At 37.0% G+C, this 16,865-nt stretch overlaps 1 protein-coding gene across 8 annotated transcripts in view; it reads left to right on the top strand.

Annotated features, from left to right (window-relative positions):
• The window catches only part of MCTP2 (multiple C2 and transmembrane domain containing 2), a 245,520-nt gene that overhangs the window by 219,557 nt on the left and 9,098 nt on the right, over positions 1-16,865 (top strand). For all 8 annotated transcript variants that reach the window (XM_077870909.1, XM_077870933.1, XM_077870949.1 and 5 more), the window contains 2 exons: positions 4,753-4,862; positions 14,525-14,634. In XM_077870909.1, coding sequence (XP_077727035.1) covers positions 4,753-4,862; positions 14,525-14,634 — 220 coding nt within the window. The remainder of the gene's footprint in view (positions 1-4,752; positions 4,863-14,524; positions 14,635-16,865) is intronic.

The raw sequence follows: 16,865 nt of genomic DNA, 5'->3' as shown, positions 1-16,865 counted from the left end.
TTAGTGGGAAAGATGAAAAATTACAGGGTAAATGTATGTTAAATATATGCAGAATTTAAAAAGTCTATGGATAATAGAATAAGTAGTAGTCTGAACACTTTTTTTTTTTAATTTTTATTTATTTATGATAGAGAGAGAGAGAGAGAGAGGCAGAGACACAGGCAGAGGGAGAAGCAGGCTCCATGCACCGGGAGCCCGATGTGGGATTCGATCCCGGGTCTCCAGGATCGCGCCCTGGGCCAAAGGCAGGCGCTAAACCGCTGCGCCACCCAGGGATCCCAAGTCTGAACACTTTTAATATGTTTTGCTTCACTCATTCCATTGAGTAAATCTTCAATTTTTTCCTTACTGTTTGATAAAACTTTTTCAGTGAGTAAATCATAAAGTAGAGTTCATGTTTAAGAATAATCAAGTAAAAAAAAAAAGAATAATCAAGTAAAAAAAAAAGAATAATCAAGTAATAATATTCTATTTCTCAAGATAATTATTGATGAGCTAACTGATAGATATGTGTTTACATTTCTTGTCCATCCCCTGGGGCCATGATCATATCACCTGTGTGTGTAAACTTAAGTTACAAATTTGCTTAAAGAGTCTTCAATAGCTAGCAGTTACTTTAAGAAAACAATTTCTGGAAACATGCTTTTATTTGTGTAGCCGAAACATTTTGTTTACATATCTCTCTGTGGAGTATGGCTTTTCTTTGAAATAAAATGACTGTTCTACATTTATCTGATTTTTCATTCCAAGGTTTCATTGTACACGTATGAAAAATAGCAAGATGGCTCTTATTATGTTGACTCCAATAGTGCCAACATGTAAAAAAAAAAAAAAATCATGGGTGGAGTCAAATGGTGGCACTCTTACCTGGGTGCCATCAAATGATTCAAACAGAATATCAGATAAATTAATTGTAAAATTGTTCTGAGTTTTTTCAACCAATATATGGAACTAAAATAAAGCTTCTGCTAGTTTTACAAATGGTAACATTCTGACATAGGAATGCCATTGTAAATTTAGTTGAAACATTTAGCATTAATTAAGAATTATTTAATTTCGTAGGAATAGTATCAATGCAAACTTGGATGGGGGACAGCATCATGACTAATAAGACATTCTTACAAAACAAAGGAGTCTATGAGGCAGAAGTGTACTTGGGATTGGCCACAGTGCCCTGATTATCCATGATTGTGTACAAATGATAATGCTTCACTGATTGACTAGAAGCTGAAGTGTCTACACTTACAAACATTTTATGTATACAGTGTTGGGTAGCAACAACAAATTTTTTGTGGCAAAGATGTGTCAAATATAAAAAATACACTTCAGTGTGACAATGTATACTGTTTTTGCTGCTGGTCACCAATTTGAGGTTAGGAATGTTTGAACCTTTGAAGAGCTCTTAGTCAACTTAAACATTTCCCAAAGCTATTGAACTCCTGTGAAAAAAGAAATCTATTTTTGTTGCATTTGGGTCATAATCAGTTGGAAATGTTTATTTGTTTATTTATTTATTTATTTATTTATTTATTTATTTATTTATTAGATTTGAGAGAGACAGAACATGAGCATGAGCAGGGGGGAGGGGGAGAGGGAGAAGCAGACCCCCACACTGAGAAGGGAGCCTGATGCCAGCTCCATCCCAGGACCCTGAGATCATGACCTGAGCCAAAGGTAGATGCTTAACTGACTCAGCTACCCAGGTGTGCCTCAGTTGGCAATTTGTAATCAAAATCTTTGACGACTGAAATACTAAGTAACTTGATTTCTAAAAGCTTTTGTGAGTGGAAGTGAATTTTAAAAGAACTGGCAAAAAAAGACACTGCATTTTTTTCTCTCAGAAAAGCAAGGAATATTCATCACAAAGTAAACTATGATATTAAATGCTGTGCCCGGTCCAGTGTTTAATTCTGAAGCTATCCTTTGGGATAACTCAATTTGGGGGGAGGGGGGGACTTTTGATTTTTAACAGAATAAATACCTGTTTTATGCAAGAATGAAAGGTAATTGAAAAACCATTTATTTACAAGCATTAATTTTGTGTAACACCAAATGAATTAAGGATACAACTTACTTGAAGCTTTGTCCTGAAAAAATGTTTAACAGAATAAGTTGATATGAATGATTACAAAGATATACAGTGCCCTTGAAAATATTTGGGCTGAGATATATATATATGGATATCAATATTTAAAAATTAAAATTGATAATTTTCTCCATGTAACACATTTTTTGGTGTGAGGTTTCAAGGTACCTCAGTGCCTGTAGAGATAGTATTTTCATAATTAAAATTATGATCCACAGTAGAGTCAATTAAAGGTGTCAATTTAATGACTACTAAGTGCAATTCTGAAGATGATTAAGAACAATTTTATGAAATATGTAAAAAGATGGTTTTAAAAAGTACATTCTTTTGAAAAGTACCCTCACCTGGGATTATAAACATATATAACTAGGAAACCAGTTAAATATGTGAATCTGTAGCACAAATAATAATCCTTTATGTACCATTTAAAAATGTTCACAGAACATGAATGTTTCATTTTAATATACATAAAACATGCCTTTTAAAATTTTTGAAGTAACGTACTTGTAAAAATAAAATGAAATAATTATGTGGATCTGCCAATATGATTAAATCAAGTTGAGAGTTCATAAATATTTTTAAAATTATGTGATTCTGATTACGTTCACTCTTCAAATTACTATCCTGTTAGCCTAGATATGGTGGGACCCTTAGCCTTGTTTTTGAATATTAAATATGCAAATTAAAACATCAAGTACATCAAAAAGTAAAAGGACATTGTGACAATAATTTATTATTTTGATATACTAAACTTATACTTTCTTCATGACCAGAACCTCAGCATTTGGGTGTTTCATTAGGGGGGTGGGGGGAATACACATACACACACACACACACACACACACACACGGTCAATGGATATTTTTATGAAGTGGAGCCATGTGGAAATTTGAGTCATCTTCCAAGAAATTGTTTTGACCTAAAGTCTATGCTGCTGAAAAGAAGAAGCTACTTTTGCCCTTTGGGTCAAACTCCCTGGTGCTTTCAAATCCTCCGTTATAAACATGAATACTTATGTAGCAGACAGAGATGGGTTTTCACCATTGTGCCCATTAATAGATGTTGCTGAGTATGAATTAGGTTGCTCTGGCAGCATATCTAATTTTTAATGCAAGCTGCTTGAGGAATTACAGAGTAAGGGAAATAAGGAATTTTAAATTGCAGTGAAAATCTAAAAATGCCTTGCTAGTTTGAGGTAGCAAGAAGACACAAAAAGCCTGCCTTCTCCTTCTATACGGAATGCTTAGATTAAGGAGTTCAGCGCTTAATGGTAAGGGGTCTTCAAACCATCCCTGCACCCTTTACTAAGGAGGGGGTGGCGGTGGTACATTCTAACCTTTGCGCTCTCTGTGGTCTGTTTCTGCCAAGTAGCTTCATAAACAAGGACAGGTGTGAGAAGGGAAGTTTGTGGTTTCCTGACATCTCTGCCATATTGATTATTCTTAAAATGATCTCTCTCTCTCTCTCTTTTTTTTAAAAGATTTTATTTATTTGAGAGAGAGAGACAGAGATAGCAGCAGAGAGCACAAGCAGAGAGGAGAGGGAAAACCTCCCTCAGCAGGGAGCATGACTCAGATCCCAAGACCCTGAGATCATGACCCAAGGTAAAGGCAGTTGCATAACCAACTGAGCCACCCAGGTGCCCCAAATGTTCTCTTCAGTTTAGAAGGTTTTGCTCCATAATTTAGTGCAATTCTAACTCAAGTAAAATTCTAGATAGAGAAAAATTTGAGGTTTTAGGTATTATATATTAGATGTTGTGGCTACAATGACCCAGACAGGCAAGAGCTGAGAAGATACTAGCTAAATCCCAGTTACAGTAGAGTTCCCAGGGAGGTAAAATATGGTATCAGAATATAAGAAATTGTGTAAAAATACCAGTCATTAGAGAATCATCTTTTCTCCAACATTTGAGTAATTTCTAAATTATTTTTATAAGCATTAGCTGCCTAACATGCTAAAACACACGACATATTTTTATAAGCAAAGTAAGGACAATATTCTTAGACGGCTGAATTCTGTTACACATGACAAATTGTAGACTGAGGAAGATGAACTTGTATTTGCTTCTACCTCATGAAGGAAAAGCCAGTCAATCATTGGACATCCTCCCAGGGAATAACCTGTGTAGGATGCAATCTCCAGAAATGACTATGGAGTCTGCCTACAGGTGCCTACTCTGTTTCTGAGGTGGTTGCCAAAGGATAACTGAAATGTTCCTCAGACTTGCAGTGGGTTTAAAACATGACTAGAAATGCAGCAGAGTTTGACAAAGAAGCCACAGTACTAGGAAACATATCACCTGGATTTCCAACATACCATGTTGTCACCTGCTTGAAACATTTCTGAAGGACTGTGAGGGACCGGGGTAAGGTGAGCTGGCAGGTAACTGTGTGAAGCCAGACAGAAAATCAGGGTCAGCCAGATGGATGGGGTTGCCAAGTCCTCTGAGAGAAGCCGTAGCTTTCGTAGAGAAGAATGGTTGTGTCTGAATGAGTGGGCAACACAGTTCTTTGGAGTCAATAAATACTTTAAATTGTGAAAAAATGTGATTTGTCTCTTGGAGTCATTCTGTTGATAATAACTGTTATAACGATATATGAATTTCTATAGCAAGATGATACAAATGAAGTGATTGAGCTAAATCTTGCTTTTATGTTTCCTAGGAATCTGAAAAAAAAGGGTTAATTGAAAGAATCTATATGGTACAGGATATTGTTTCAACTGTTCAAAACATCTTGGAGGAAATGGCTTCTTTTGGAGAAAGAATTAAAAAGTAAGTTCTACATTTGTGTTGTATTTGAAGCAGAGCTGGTATCATCGAGGACAGTGGAGGTTAGAGGGTGGGGAGGGCAGGGATCAGTAAATGCAAAAACAAAACAAAACAAAAAAACAAAAGCTACAGTGTTGGAGAAACCGTATTTATATTTGTTGGTTTGTTCTTTGGGCTTGTCAGCTTCACAGTTGGGTAGTGCTTTGGAACCGGGGTGACCATATGGTCAATTCACACCAATTGCCCCAGCATAATTATTTCACTCTCAAAAGTATCCTGGTTTGGGTGATAAATTATAGATTAAGAAAAAAGGGGGATCCCTGGGTGGCGCAGCGGTTTGGCGCCTGCCTTTGGCCCAGGGCGTGATCCTGGAGACCCGGGATCGAGTCCCACGTCGGGCTCCCGGTGCATGGAGCCTGCTTCTCCCTCTGCCTGTGTCTCTGCGCCTCTCTCTCTCTCTGTGACTATCATAAATAAATAAAAATTAAAAAAAAGAAAAAAAAAAAGAAAAAAGGAGTATCCTATTCAGAAATAAATAGGGTAGCAAATATGCTCTCAAGTTGCCGTTTTCAACTGAAACATAGAACACAGTAAATGCTTTCTTTCTCAACTTACCAATGAGTAATATATAGCTAGTAGCATCGTGGATGCAAAGATGTGAAGTTAATTCATCACATTCTTGGGTGTCTGAGGGGTCAACAGACTTCTTTTATGAGAGGCAGTGAATAAATATTTTCATTTGTGGATCACAACTACTCAACTCTGTTAAGTATAAAAGCAGGCATCATTCATTTAGGTATCAAATGAATGACTGTGATATGTGTTCTAACAAAGGTTTATTTACAAAAACAGGTGGAAGGCTAGAGTTGACTAAAATCCAACCCATAGCTTCTCACTTCCCACCTTAGGTCACAAGGACTAAATCTCTGATGTAGTCTCAGTTGAAAAAGACCCTATGATTCATATTTACTTTGTTTTAGACATCATGAACTCTGTGTAACTTGTTCTTCAGTTGGTACCAATGAACAGAGCAATTTTTAATATTTTTTCTTTTAATTTTAAACTTATTTCCTCTTTTGAATCTAAAATATGTCAAGTTGTTCTTTCTAAAGATTAATACTTTTTTCTTATTTTATTGTCCATGATAGTTTCTTTTTTTTTTTTTAAGATTTTATTTATTTATTCATGAGAGACAGAGAGAGAGAGAGAGAGAGGCAGGCTCCATGAAGGGAGCCCATTGTGGGACTCGATCCCGGGTCTCCAGATCACACCCTGGGCTGAAGGCAGCACTAAACCAATGAGCCACCCGGGCTGCCCTCCATGATAGTGTCTTTAAGTAAAGAAGATAATATTTAGAAATTGCATGGGTAGGGGTGCCTAGGTGGTACCGTCAGTTAAGCATCTGACTCTTGATTTCAGCTCAGATCATGATCTAAGGGTCCTGAGATCAAGCCCCAATTTGGGCTTTGGGCTCAATGCTGAGCCTACTTGCTATTCTCTCTCACCCTTTCACCCTTTCTCTCTGCTCTTCTCACTTGTGTGCACATGCTTGTGCTCTCTCTTTCTCTCTCTCTCAAATGAATAAATCTTAAAAAAAAAAAAAGGAAAGAAAGAAATTGCATGGGTAAAGAGGAAATTAAAATTAGTACTAACAGCCAAGGGAAAGTTTTCTATATTAAGATGCAGGGGAATCAGTAAATTATAACATCAGGAAATATAAATAGCTAATATGGAACTTTGTATGGATACTGATCTTTCTCAGATTATCAAATCCAGTTGCTCTGGAGTGACCATTTATTATTGGCATGCTAAATGTATTTTGTTTATAAAATAAGCTATTAATAATCTTTAAAAGATTGTAAATTTTACTGAATTTACATGCTACTATTCCTGTTATTAATGTCTTAGAAGAAAAACTAAAGAGCAGGAGGATTTTTGCTTACGTATATTAATGCCTACTTGCTTTTTCTAGATTTCACAGAAACCGACAAATGATTTCTGAAGTTACCTTCAAAATTGTTTAATAAAGACCTAAATGACAATAGGAAACAGTCAAATAATGAAGAGGGCGTTACACTTCTTCCTTCATTAACTCTTTATCTCTCTGAGTGTCAGGCACTGATCTGGTCTAAGAATGAGAAATATTCCATAGAGCCATGATAATAGTAACATCAGCTCGTGTTATATGCCAGCCAGACACTGTTGTAAACCCTTCACACATAGTAATTTCTTTAAGAAGTTGCTGGCTGGAATCAGAGTAAATGATTCCCACAGGCGTATGGATTAAGGATTTTAATGTACCCATTTTACAGATTAGGAAATGGAATCACAGGTCAAGGTCACACAACTAGTGAGCAAAGAAGCCTAGCATGTCGTTTTCCTCTAGGAATCTATTTTCCAGTGAGGGAGAACAGCAATAAGAATTAGAATTCAGTTGCATTGATGCAAGATAGAGAGAAGACAGGGTATCAGGAGTGGTCTGACCAGCCCAGAAAAGGGATATGGGGGAGAGAAAGCCAGGGGACAGTTCTGAAGGAGGGACATCTTATCAGTGTGTCTGATCATGGGAAGAGATAGTTGAGCAAAGAGTTAATGAATGGGGACTGCAGTAAGTGGGACTTTGTGCAAAGGTTCAAAGCCCAAGTCTGTGCTAGATACTGGGAGATGTAAGGGTTTCAGTATGTCTATGAGGCAGTGGAGGGTAGTGGCAGTGCTTAGAGATGAGGCCAGTCATACAGGACCTTGAGTGGATGGAAAAAGGCCATGAAAAAAAAAATTGGATGAGGGACATTCTGGCAGCAAGAAGGATAAGAGGATGTGGAGTGGGGGCAAGAACTGAGGAAGGAAGATCGTGTTGTTTGGTAAAACTGTCTCCACACTTGAAGGTCTCTAACAGACAAATGGGGCTGTTGTGCCATTGATAATGGTCAAGGAAACATGTCTGATGACAGCAGAAGGCAGGGAGATTGAAACAGGCCCCCATCTCTCCAGTGCGTCTGAGGGACAGCTGTGTTGGGCACAGCTGTGGTGGCCATGTCTGAGACGTATTTTCAGCCATGAACAGAGTACTGTTCTGCCCAGCTGCAGCACAGGAAGGAAGGCCCATAAGGCTCCACTCCTATTAATTCTTTGGCCATTCATTACTGCAGTGATCTGAAAGTTCCTGCTGGGTATTCAAGTGGGGTGGCATGTGTAACTCTGTTGGAATTCCATTGTAATTCAGTGGTGAAGGACCAGGAAAACTTTTCCCCAACTTCTGGCAACTAGTAAATGAGTAAGCTTTCATGAAACACTCAGAGCAAGGCTTTCCAGTTACTGACCCAGAAGACCCCAATTGTATTGCATTTACGTGGCACAAGCTAAATCTTCTTTTTCTCCTCTTTACTTTCTCTAGTTACCTTCTCTCATATTATACAAATTTCAAATGTGTGTATATAACAGACCCAAGCATTAATTGAATGTGTAGCATCTATATTATCTCAGACAGCAGGCTGGATGGTCAGAGGGTGCTATATTTCATATGTCCTCTCATTATGGAGTGTTGGCCTCAACACTTGTATCTTTGAGTGGTTAGGGAAGTCTCACAGAGGAGGAGATAATCAGAAACCTAAGACAGGGAAATCATTCCTGCAAATGTTCCAGAGTAAGGTCTGGAAGGCACATTCATCAGAAGTAGAACTTCTCTGGATGGGAAAGACGTTGAAAAATACTAGGCAGTAAAGATGAGGAGGGAGGTGAGTGCATCTTGAATCACAATGAGGACATGAGGAGTGACAGACTGACACACCTGGTGTTTACTCTGAGAGTAATATGTCAAAAGGAACAAAGAATGAAGGCAGAAAGACCAAGGAAAAGGCCAGACATAAGGTGTGAGGAACAGGTTCACCAGCTGGTGTAGAAACCATGCTTCATGAACAAAAGCATCACGTGGGGTTCATTACAAAAGAATAATCTGTAAGATTATATGATCAGTCATTTCTGTTTCCATGAGTAGAAGAGTCAGAAGATTTTATTTGTCCTACCTTGGGAAGTGAGGAAAATCAAAGCTCCATGGGCATAAAGGTCAACTAGCAGGACACCCATTTGGGGGAAGATCTATAGGATGGAGCCCTTTACCTTTACTGGTTGTGGTCACAATAATTTTTGTTTAGTGCTTTGGAACTTTGAAAATGATATTCTTAGGACATGTCAGTAAGCCTGAATGGTTGAATGAAGGAAGGGAATTCGTTGAATTTTTTTCCACTAATTAAAGGTTTGGCTCATTTGACTCATTACTGTTCATGTCAGGTATTCCTTTCTTAGGAACTCAGGGAACTCTTGAATCAAGAAAACTAGGGAAGCCTGTGCAAATGTATAACAAAGTGTTTGATTTTGAGATGGAAAGCTTAGATTTACCAGGGTTTTTAAACTTTGGATGTTCTGTGGAAACCAGCCCAAGATATTCCATGTTAATGGAGAGAAGGTCTAGTAAGTTCTTGAGTATTAGGGGAATTACAGTGTAATGTCTTTGAACTAAGCCCTCAGTATAAAAAGGAGTATTGAATAAATTAAATGAACAAAAATGCACCTTTTTACATTTTCTAAAGTGCCTACTATAGAGGTAGTGAGAGTGGGCTCTTGAACTGACTTTCTGAATTCATGTCCCAATTCTGTCACATACTGAGAGTATTGGTGCCAGTTATTTAACTTTTATGAGTCAGAGTCCTCATTTGTAGAATGGGAGTAATAATTATTCCTACTTCATCATATTTTGGAAAGAATTAAATGAATTAGTGTATATGAAGAGCTCAGACTAGTGGATGGCATGTATTACTCACTTAAGAATATTGACTATTATGAATATTATTTTTGGCAAACTGCCTTGGCTTTCTGTGTCTTAAATTAAAAAAAAATTAAAAAGCAAGTGTCTTCCTTTTTGTAAAAAAAAAAAAAGAGCCGTTTAAACACTTTCCACTAAAATTGTGGGTTGCTGAGAGGAAAACACAAGAGGTAGCTGACTTGGCTGTTGGAGAGCAAAACTGACAGGGTGTTTGTGACAGTATCTATACACATCTTCATTTCTAGCACTCAGCACTAATACACATGACACATCCCACACTTGTACACACAAACAACTGTTGAGATCTTTATAAAGATTGCATTAATTGGAAAGTAATTGGTATCTTGATAATATTTTAAGTTTACTAATCTAGTCTGTCTAGGTCATTTTGAATTTATTTCAATATTGTATTAGAGTTTTATGTATGAAAGTTTGACACATTTTTGTGAGGTATATTCCTAAATATTTGATTTGTTTCATGATATTTCAAATAGCCTCTTTTTTAAATATTTAATTTTCTACGTGTTCATTACTAGAGTATAAAAGTGAAATCATTTTTCCTGCATTCACTTTGTATCTATAAATTTTGGGAAATTTAGTTATCTTAATTTTTATCTGAAGATTATTGTTCTAGATTTTCTATTGCATAACCATTTTATCTAGGAATAATTTTTTCTTCCTTATTTTCTAATCCTTATACATTTTTCTATGTTTTCTTGCTTTATTATACTGGCTAGCAGCTCTATACCATGTTGAACAGAATTGGTATTGGTGAACATTTAGATATCAGAGAAAAAAACTTTTAACTTTTTACCCTAGGAATGATATTTGCAATAGTCATTTGTAAAGACGCTTTGTCAGATTAAAGAAGTTCCCCTTTATTCTTAGTTTACTAAGAATTTTTATCATGCATGTGAGTTTTGTCAAACGTTTTTCCTGATTTCATTGGGATGATTTTTTTTCTCCTTTATTTTTGCTAATGTAGTCTATTATTCTTTTTCATTTTTAAATTTTAAGGCAATCTTGTACCTATTGAATAAACCCAACTTAGCCATGCTACACACTCTCTTCACATATTGCTATATTTTATTTACTATTACTTTGCATAGGATTTTTGGAGCTATCATCATCAGTGAGAGTTGAGCTATAATTTTCTGTTCTTAAATTCTTAATGGAAAGAAGATTATTCTAGCCTCATACAACAGATGGGAGTGTTCTCTCTTTATCACTATCTGGAAGAGTTTACATAAGCCTGTGTCATTACTTCCTTTAAGATTGGATAAAATTTTAGTAGTCCATTTAAATTTTGTGGCTTTTATTGTTTTCTTTGTCCTTGTTCTGTTTTGTTTTCTTGTCTGTATTTTTTATCAGAGTGTAAGCACTTTTTTTTTTTTTTTAAGATTTTATTTATTTATTCATGAGAGACACAGAGAGAGAGAGGCAGAGGGAGAAGCAGACTCCATGCAGGGAGCCGGACGTGGGACTCTATCCCAGGTCTCCAGGATCAGGCCCTGGGCCGAAGGTGGCACTAAACCGCTAAGCCATCCGGGCTGCCCAACTCTTTTGCTATTCTTTTAGTTGTTACCCTAGAGTTTACAGCCTAATATAAAGTGTTAACTTATTTTGTCTTCCCAGTCAGGAACCTTCTTAATTTTGGTACCTAGCCATTGATTTGTACCCAGGATCTGCTACTATGTCTCTGTTTTCCAAAAACACAAAAACCAAAAAATTAGAGCATAAAAATTGATATTTGGTTTTACTTATTTATTTTAATTTTAATTGGTTGATTTCATGATATCTTAATTTTGTTTTTATTTTTATTGTAAATATGGTACACATCCATGATAAAAGTAACCAAACAGAAAGCTCTCCTTTATTCTCTCTACTTCCTTTTCTTCCCCTTCTGTCCATCCTATTGAATTACCATTAACATTTTAGAGTATATCCATCGAGGGTTTTTCAGTTTAAAAACCTCTATGTGTGGTTTTTGTACATGTGTAAATTTATTAATAAAGACATATATATGCATATATGTGACACATACCCACGTTTATTTATGCAATTTATTTTTTCACTGTCTTTCACTTACCTAGCTTTGAGCCTGTGTGTTGAGGGGTAAGGGAGTTTGTGTGGGTGCCCTTTTTATTATTTCATTGTTTTTTTAAAGATATATACACTTGCAACTGTATGCTCAGAAAAAGAGAGAATAAAGGTTACCTAGCTCTGTGTATATAGTAGATGCTTAATAAATGCTGAATTGAACAAAACAAAAATCTGCATGATACTACGAAGTAGACATCTATTTAGATTTTTCCCTTTATTTAGATATTGTGCTATTAAGGAAATTGATGCTATTTCCTTTTGTAAGTACTAGCAACCATTACTGTGACATTCATGCATTGCCCCTGCATCCCTGTGCGAAGAGATCTGTAGATTAAACTTCCTGCCATGGCATAATTTGGAGCATTCAGGGAGTCTGAATAACATTTCTACAAACATGAAATTGCCCTCCAAAACATTCAACTAAAAGTTTTACTACAGAAGAAAGTAGTAAGAAATGGACCCACATATATATATGTAAATTTAGAATAGCCTAGAAAAAGGCATGAGGAAGGAGTAGGGAGAATATCAATTATTCAGTTTGTTGGTATCAAGTTACTAGACTAGGGAAGTCTTTGGTAAGTGCTACCAAATCTAGAAATCAGCAAGGGAAAACATTGATAAAGTTGGTCATGTAAAATATATAATTTTATATTTAAAAATTTATAAACCAGATTAAAAAAAAGACAAAGCAACACATTAGAAAAACACTGTGACAAATATGACAAAGGACTGATTTCTTTGGTATCCAAAGAGGTATTTTAAATCACTGAGGAAAAAGTCGAGCAAAACAGCTTAAGGCACAATAGACAAATCATAACTGCTTTCTGTTTTTTCAGTTTTTATAATGTGCTAAAACCAGAATGTGCTAGCTACCTTAAATGCAAGTTCTTATTTAATTCTGGCAGAACTCTATGACAGGGGTATTCTTCTTCTCCACATTTTGCAGAGCAGAAGTTGGTGCAGGTTGATTAAATCGCTTTCTTGTAGCTTATTAGAGATGGAGCTTGAACTCAAACCGATGTCAGTATGCTTAAACATCCGTTTTCTTAAGCACTTTCCCAAATTCTGGCACCTAACGAAGAAATCAGCTGGAAATCGCTTACGAAACAATTAAAATGATGAGCATACATGTTAAAAGGTGTTTAAATTTGCTTATAGTTTTAAAAAGCGAGAAATTCACATGTACCTTTCTATGGGTAAAGATTAAAAATGTTTATAGTCTATAATAAGAGGGTGAGGTGACTGGGTTTTTCTAAGACTCTTTGTGGAATTGTGGTTATTTACAAAACAAAATAAATTTCTCTCAGCCTCAATTTGCTCATGTGTAAAATGAGGATAATCTTTACTCAGGAGAATTGTGGTGACCATCATGACATGAAAAATATTAGCGCAAAGGGACACCTGGGTGGCTCAATGGTTGAGCATCTGCCTTCAACTCAGGGTGTGATCCCAAGATCTGGGATCAAGTCCTGCATCAGGCTCCCTGCGAGGAGCCTGCTTCTCCCTCAGCCGATGTCTCTGCCTTTCTCTCTCTCTCTCTCTCTGTGTGTGTGTCTGTCTCTTATGAATAAATAAATAAATCTTAAAAAAAGATATTAGTACAATGGCACAATAAAGTGTCCAGTAGCTATTATATGTTAGCCTCCCCACCCCTACCACACATTCACACAAACAACACACAAAAAACAAAGAGACAAATCTTTTACCCCTTTATATCCTTAGCACAAGGCCCAGGGTCAATAGATAATCATGTAAGTGAAGCTAAAGACCAGGAAGAAGAAGGGCCAGAGTCTCTCATGGGCTCTCCAAAGGACATGGGATTTACAGATCATTTTCTAGGACCATGAAAGTGTTTCCACTGTTTGTTCAAATCTACATCCCATGTTCTGGATCTCCATTTGCACATAAGTCAAGGAGGCAATGCATATACTGAAAGGATCCAGGGGCCTCATGAAAATAACATGTGGTCGTATAACCTGCATTATCTATGGGTTGGTGGCATAATGGTTTGTAGTCAAATGTCCTCAGCCCATTTCAGGGTAACCTTCTGGAGTCAGTGAGTCTGAAAGTTCTAAAGATAAGTTATTAGAAAACACAAAAGTTGAGATACCTGGATGGCTTAGTCAGTTAAGCGTCAGATTCTCGATTTCAGGTCAGGTTGTCATCACAGGGCCCTGAGATGGAACCCCGCATGGAGCTCTGCATTGAGCATGGAGCCTATTTGAGATTCTTTTTCTCTCTCCCTCTGCTGCTCTACACGCCGCCCCCCCCCAACTTGCATACTCTCTGTCTCAAAAAGGAAAAAAAAAGCATCAGAGCACCTTAATAATATCCTCCATTTTCTAAATATTTACTGGCAACCATGTCTTCATTGAGAGAATAATGTTGACTTTGAAGTGACCTCACTAACCTTTCATTTTGAAGATCTCCATGCATGGAGCCATCATGACAACACTATGGTCTTTCATTGCTTGTGAGAGCCAGAGTCTTCCCTTAAACACTATCAGTTCCAGGAAGGCAAAGTCACCACGACCTTGAGAAGTTGGCTGGCAGTTGGTCTTGGGACCTAACCCTCAGGACCTCAGTGAAGGTTTTGCAGTCCCCAGTTTGGCAGATATCTCTCTCCAGGTTTTTAGAGAGACTTTTCCAGTAGACCTTTTTCATTTGTGTAACTAAGAAATAAACACAGCAAGAGAATGTGTAGAGCATCAGAGAAAATGACATTTATGTGCTTTGTCTGCAGCACGTTTAACTGGACGGTCCCATTCCTTTCGTTCCTGGCCTGTCTGATCCTGGCAGTGGCCACCATCACTTTGTATTTTATTCCACTCCGGTACATCATTTTAATCTGGGGTAAGTCTGGCATGATCCTTTTGCTGGCAGTCAGTTTCAGGTAAGAACCAATTACTCATTTGTAAAGTGCGACTATAAACTTTAAATGTGCTCTTGTAGGCAATTAAACATGAGATTAAGGGAGGCATTTTGGGAAAAAAACTTCCAAGACCTCCCTGAAAAGGCCAGTTGCGTGAACGATCAGTGTAGATATTTATAGGCCTCTTGCATAATTGCAATCAAATAAAAATGTGATCGTGCATGAGATTTCCCTTTGGGCTTCCATAGTCATAAATACCCTTGGATAATATATTGCTGTGGCCCGGTAATTTTCAGGAAACACTGTTATTCAAACAGTGAGCCAACACCTGCATCTCACCCTTTATATTATGTAAAAGTAGATCTGGCCACAGCCAGGTTGCTTCTGACACTTCATCTCTCCTGGAGGAAAAATAACCTAACCCAATTCTTAAATCCAGAAGCAGTAGAAAGGAAGGGAGGTGGTTACTCCCTAACCAGTGCCTGAAAGAAGAGGAAGCTATAATTTAGCAGGGTAAATGGTGTGCTATATAAAGTTTAGCTGCTTTAAAAAAGTAGAAACAAAAATCTCAAACTTGAAATAAGTGCCATGACTTGATTTACTACTCAAGCTAGCAGTTGGATAGAAGACAAGCAGCTTTGTGAATATTTGTGTCTGTTGCTGGGTGGGCTCTGGGTTGATAGAAGGAGCATACATTGCAGTAAATTAATTGCGGGAGAAACAAACAACCCTTTTCCATAAGAGTCTGCCAGTCACAGTTTTCCATTCCTTGGCTCCTATGACTACTGCTGAGTTCTCAACCATAGCTATTCCTTTCTAGGGATCCTCAGGTGTTGAGGTGTTCAGAGAAGTTATCCATACAAGTGACTGCAATAAGGTGCATTTACCTTTAAGCAAAAGCCTGAGAGCTTTATGTCAGATAAAAGCTACAACCTTTCTAAAACCATTAAGTGTAGACCTTTTCAAAGAGAATCCACAGGAGTAGAATCCTGCTGACAAGGAAAGCCAAATGTAGACATCTAAAAAATAGAATAACTCATTAAACTTCAGAAGTGGAGTGATTTTGAGAGAACATAAGCCACTGGTTGTCTGTTTTGTCCAAGAAGTGAAAATCCCATATAAAGAAGTATCTCTCTTTCATAGCAAGCCCAAGAAGAAAAAGGTATTCTGATTTCCCTCTGTAGGGGTCTATTTTAAGCCTCAACGACACTCAGTCTTGGGCAAAGTCTTCTATCCATATTTAACCTTTGTTTGTTTCTCTATTTTTCAACAATGCTAGCACATTGGTCCATAGACCCTTAGAAAGAGAACATAAAGCTCTTCAGGATCCATTGATCAGGAAGGAACATTTTGTAAAAGTATCTCCCTGAATACCTTACGTACTAAACATTATCCATATAGACTGAATAATCTCACTCTTTCTTAATGGTCTTTCATTAAGAATTAGTTTCCAAATCCATTTACTGATCATATTTAAAAAACAGATCTTTAAAGCTGTTGTCTGATCCTAATCAGAACATGATTCAAAATTACTGTAATCATTTGGCCAACATTGTGTTCATTTTTAAGCTGGTATAAGTTGAATGCATGGTCAGCTTGTCAAACACTGTTTCTCATGATTTCCTCCTCATTTCTGGTGCATACTTGACTTGCTTTTCTGCATCTTTCCCTCCACAAAGAAGACTGTACTGTTTCCTTATTTGATCATCAGTGTTGGAATTCCAATTCCTCTTTCTGTTTATCCAAAATTGCTTTGACTTCTGATCTTATCCTCCAAGATCTTGGCAGCTTTCCAACACCAACTTTTAGCATCTAATTAATGAGAGATAGCTCTATTTATTTCAGTTTATAGGTGAAATTATTAAATAGCATGGAGTCTCTTATGTTCTCCCGAGCTGACAGTAATCCTTCAAGCTTTGTTTTCTGTGTCTAGTTCTTTGGTTTTCTGCTCTGGACAGGGGCTTATAGATTATTGTTGAGTTCACTATATATAATGTAGTCAAAATCCTTGACAATAAACACATGATCTATTGCCTCATCGAGTAAAACCTGCCATGCCATCATGGAATATACTCGGCAGTTCTATCAGGACTTCTTCTTTTCTGATACAAATTAGTTATTAGCTAGCATGAACCCAGGACATTCCTTTGCATATCTCCTATATGATTGTATCCTTGGCAGAGACTTTCTCATGTAAAGTCTTCTGACTTCA

Source organism: Canis aureus, chromosome 2, assembly GCF_053574225.1.
Source record: "Canis aureus isolate CA01 chromosome 2, VMU_Caureus_v.1.0, whole genome shotgun sequence".
Lineage (NCBI taxonomy): Eukaryota > Metazoa > Chordata > Mammalia > Carnivora > Canidae > Canis > Canis aureus.
The sequence above is the reverse complement of the archived record's forward strand: the minus strand, read 5'-3'. Positions and strand labels throughout refer to the sequence as shown.